The 4858-nt window shown below is 38.7% G+C and overlaps 1 protein-coding gene across 3 annotated transcripts in view; it reads right to left on the bottom strand.

The window, feature by feature from the left end:
- Nucleotides 1–1076: 1076 nt before the first annotated feature.
- Nucleotides 1077–4858, bottom strand: part of LOC108255716 (apoptosis inducing factor mitochondria associated 3) — a 33691-nt gene continuing 29909 nt past the window's right edge. For all 3 annotated transcript variants that reach the window (XM_053674579.1, XM_053674580.1, XM_053674578.1), the window contains 2 exons: nt 3859–3963; nt 1077–2420 (listed from right to left, as the gene is read on the bottom strand). In XM_053674579.1, coding sequence (XP_053530554.1) covers nt 2378–2420; nt 3859–3963 — 148 coding nt within the window. In that variant the 3' untranslated portion in view covers nt 1077–2377. The remainder of the gene's footprint in view (nt 2421–3858; nt 3964–4858) is intronic.

Below are 4858 nucleotides of genomic sequence, written 5' to 3'. Positions count from 1 at the left end.
CATGCTAAAGTGTCCAGTTATTGTTTTGTGTTACTACACATCCCGCAGTGCATTATATCTCTCACACCATGGCAGCTTGCCAAAAATTCGAGACTTTTCTTTGTTTACGAACCACGCGTCATTTTTATAATTATATTTAAGGGAGTGGAACATCTGTGAAACAAGCCATCACATTATATCAGCTATAAACATTAAGATCTCTTCCTAGCCTTTCTGTCTTTTTTGTCTCTCTCTTGACTGGAGATGAGTGATACCACTGATTTGTCTTATGCATTGTGAATATCAAGAATTATATATGGTATAAATAATTTGAGACTGTTTGAAATTGTTTCTTGATTAGTTGTAGAAATAAGCAATATACATCACTGACAGTTAGGGTTGCCACCTCAGTGTGATCAAATTCCTAGGGACTTTTCAAATGTATTTTGGTAAACTGTATAATATTACTTTAACCCTTTCATTCATGAATTATTTTTAAAACATGTCCAGATGGGGTTTTTTTTTTGGTGGGTTTTTATTATTATTATTATTATTATTATTATTATTATTATTATTATTACATAACATATAAAAATGCAAAATCCGGCTCATAATGCTTAATGAGAACGTATTAGCATGCTAGCATGGTGCTGAGTGAAGGAGTGTGAGAGAGTGTCTATAAAATGACTGAGAGGGTTTTTTTTCAGCCACATAATTCTTTTTTTTTTCTTAAACCATCATTTTTAAAAAAAAATTACGTTGTACATCTGTTTCCATCTTATTCGTATTATTAATAAGAAAAATAATCGACTAATTCATCTTTAGTACAATGCATTAGGAGGCCTGGGCTGCAGCGCCCCCTAGTGGCGGCTGCTTAGCATTGTAGACTCAACAGTAGCAACACAAAAAAAAATAGAGAGAAATTAAACATAAAGTAAGTTATAAAACAATGCTAAAATTGGTTTAAACAGTGCTGCCATGCATATATATAAATATATATATAATTGAGAATTCAGTTCAGCGGCGTGGATGGATAATCTGGAGTGATCATTTCAGAAACATGGAGGCGAAAGAAAGAAAGAAAGAAACCCGAAGAATTTAAAAGCAACAAATTTATTCTTTTTTGTTTACAACAGCACAAACCCCTTTTTTATATGATCCTCCTATCCCTGAGTTAGTAACAAAAAGGAGCTTTAGGAGGTCAAAACTACCAGTTCGGCATTCAGAATTATTGCATACTATCTAAAAAATAGAATTATTCATCAGTCAATTAATCAATCGATCCGTAAATCAATAAAAGATAACAGCAAATACAAGCTTATAGTTTTATATCGCTAGCAGTATTATTATTATTATTATTATTATTATTATTATTATTATAGAGGTATAGCTTTAAATATGTACTTATATTACTTTTTTTGTGCAATTAACCAGCAAGGCAACCAAAGTTACCAGAGGTACATTTATATTAAAGAGCTGTTAGTCAGCATTAAGGGCCTGATGCCAGGGGAACATGCTTTTCTCCACTGAGAGGGCCGTTCAAGCTACTGATTTGATTTTATTAGATATTTCTACTAGTCTGCTGTGATACCAGGCTTCCTTAATTTTATTTTAAAAAACAGACTCACTTACATTAAAGACCCGTGGGACGTTCAAATGCCCACTAAACAGCCTGAAACCTGACCTCGGTCCTACTCCGACTTCAAGCAAGACGTACGTGTGCTAACGATCGTGGTTGATTAGCCTGTATTTCTAAATATTCAGCGTGATTTCTCAAAGGCGTTGTTCTTTTTTCTCCTTCTTCTTCTTTCTTTTCTCGGAAACGAGGCGACGTCATAGCAAACGTCGTACCAAAGTCGGCTTACAAACATAAAAGCTGCAGATCTGTACAAAAGCCGGGCATGTGATCGTTTAACACCGTAGCTAATACAAACTTTACCAAGGTTTAGTAGAAACAAAACCATCACGTACACGTTACAATGCATTTCCACGTGACAATTATTTACAATGTTGCATGTACAAAACGAAACAAAACAAAAAAAAGTGTTCCCCTTTCACTGCCCCCTTTATAAACACTGCGTACAGGTAGGTGCTTCGTGCGCAAGCGGAAAAGGCCGAGCTCGGCGTCACGTCGGCGTCCCCGAAACCCAACCGTTCTCTCGTTACGAAGCAGCTCTGGTTCATTTAAAGGTTAGTGTTAAGTGTAGATGTATTCACAGCTCTGTGTAAAGTCCTGGGGTTTCAGGAAACAGCTTCATGCCACATGTGAGCCCAGGTTTGGCATTTACGCCGCGTAAATGTGCAGGAGATTCTTCAGCTACTCGTCCCGCTAGGCATGCAGGGTCCCAAATCAGCAGCACTGACATTAAACAGCTCCGAATGAAAGACTGGTGGATTCTCACTGCAAGCCTTTATCTATCAACCATGAGATATCTCCCGTCCTGCACAACAAAAACGACAACAACAACAATCGCAATCAGCATGTGTTTGAGATTGTGTATACTTGATTTAACAAAGAAAAGTAAACAATGAGTAAGGAAGGAATAAAACATGATGTTAAAGGGAAACGAGGCCCGACACAACGTGAAGATACTTTTACCGCAGCGGAATTGATGATTTTCCCATAACGGGATGCTCCAAAGAGTTTTATTCCTCTTTTATACCGCAACGATTAGCCAATGATTGCCGTTTTTGACTTCTTAATGAACTTTTCAGCAAATTGTAGTTGCATGTAATGTTATGGAAAACAAGTGCGTTCCTGTTATCGCTTACTTTATAACTGGCCATTCTGTCACTGACCCCTTTTATTTCCAAATCTTGAAGTTAATCAGACAAAAAAAAAAAGGGGGGAAAGTCATCTGTCCTGAAGATTTTCCCATCTATTGATCGTTACACTGGAGCACTGACACCGGAGACTCCTTTCATACCTGCTACATAAACATCTCCTAACAGACATCAACCGTACGGACAATTATCTGTAGAAAAAATAAAAAGGTGTTTAACCCATTCATTATCGTTAGACTCCGATCAGGTGGAGCGTCCGCCGTACAGACGCGTCCCTGCGAACGATCGGTTACTATAGAAACGATAGCGTGTTAACATAACCGAGCGCGTTAATATAAACCTGTGATGCTGTTCGATGTGAAAATGAATCGACATGAGTAACCGACCAATCAGAATGGAGAATTCAGCAGCGCTGTGGTATACAGAAAGTGTATCGTTGGATAATTGACACAGATGTGTGCGTACGTACTTGCAGTGGGTGAACATCCTTCGTTTCATGAAAGCACAACAGAAAATAAGACATAACAGGACAAAAAAGTTTGTTTTTTTTTACAATAAAAGGGCAAGCTTTTACTGCTTTACAAAGATTTTTACTACTTAGTAGTAAACATACATTACTTATTTCAAGTATATAACATGGTACCATGCAACGAATCTGTCTCGATCCATTTCTGCCTGGTTTTCTTTTTTTCTGGCCTGTAAATTAGCCCCGCCTCCAGCTGAAACCAGACTGCAAAACCCTGCCTCAACCATTTAAACTCCCCTCTTGTGATGGGACTTTAAAAATCGTACGACACGTTATTCCTCTCGGAGGCTGGCGGGTCCTCATACAGGTCTGGTTTAAGCATATAAAGGGGTTTGAACAGAGCAAGTGTACACATTTATCTCCCAGGGCGTTCTGTGAGTCATGCTAATTCTTGCTAAAAAAAAAACTCTATGCTAATTTTTTAAAATATATTCGTAATATTGTAAAGCATACCATCTTCGAGTGCATGCGTACAGTGATGTTTATAGTAAATGTGTGTAGTTATGAACGTGAAGGAGGCAGGTCTGGTCCCATCAACGTGGCAGGGTTTAAACGGAATATGTACTCACTCCACATCACGCTTCTTAACCGTCTTTCCAGAACCGAAGACTTCCGCGACCCGAGACACGATGGGGTCGTAGTTCATACTGGCCACGGCGATCACCTCCTCACTCCTACAGAGAGAGTGGAGGAAGAGAAAGCACCATGAGCTCCATTTCATTTATATTTCTATACTCCATAGCAGTGTCATTTCTGTATTTCTGTGCTGATCACAAACACAATACGACCAAATATGGTCCAGGATTAAACTGTATTCATATCCTGAAGCAAAGATTCAATTATTTTTGTGGGCTTGGGTGTTGTTATAGGAAATAATCAACGATCAACAGAACCTTGTACTACAGCGATGCTTATTTATTACAGAAGGATGTGCTGTACTTTTTGTCCCTTTATAGTTATGTTTAGTATCGTGGAACGTCTGTGAGACAAGTTAGTATGGGTTAGTGTTATGTTAAAGCAGCTAGTGTTATGTTCTCAGCCTGTGATTTGGTGTGATGAGTTGCAGGTATAGAAAATTAAGCATCATTTTCTGACCAATCAGATTCAAGGATTTAAGAGTGCTTTGGTAGAAGAGGTGTCTGTGAAACCGCACAAACAAAAAAGGACCCAGTCACTGTAGTGTGATGATGCAGTGGGCATTCTCAGCGCCAGAAAATCATTTCCTTTCCCTTTTGTGGATTCTGAAGAAATACATCAGGACATGTGAGCTGATATCCTAATGTTCTTTAATCCAATTACTCTCTCTCGCCCTCTCTCTCTCTCTCGCACTCTCTCTCTCTCTCGCCCTCTCTCTCTCTCTCTCTCTCTCTCTCTCTCTCTCTCTATCTATCTATCTATCTCTCTCACTCTCTATCTATCTCACTCTCTCTCTCTATCTATCTATCTATCTATCTCTATCTATCTCACTCTCTCTCTATCTCTCTCTCTCCCTCACTCTCGCCCTCTCTCTCTCTCTCTCTCTCTCTCTATCTATCTATCTCACTCTCTCTATCTCTTTCTCTATCTCTC

This window comes from Ictalurus punctatus, chromosome 22 (genome assembly GCF_001660625.3).
Source record: "Ictalurus punctatus breed USDA103 chromosome 22, Coco_2.0, whole genome shotgun sequence".
Classification (NCBI taxonomy): Eukaryota; Metazoa; Chordata; class Actinopteri; order Siluriformes; family Ictaluridae; genus Ictalurus; species Ictalurus punctatus.
Note: the sequence above shows the minus strand (reverse complement) of the source record. Positions and strands in the feature narration are given on the sequence as shown.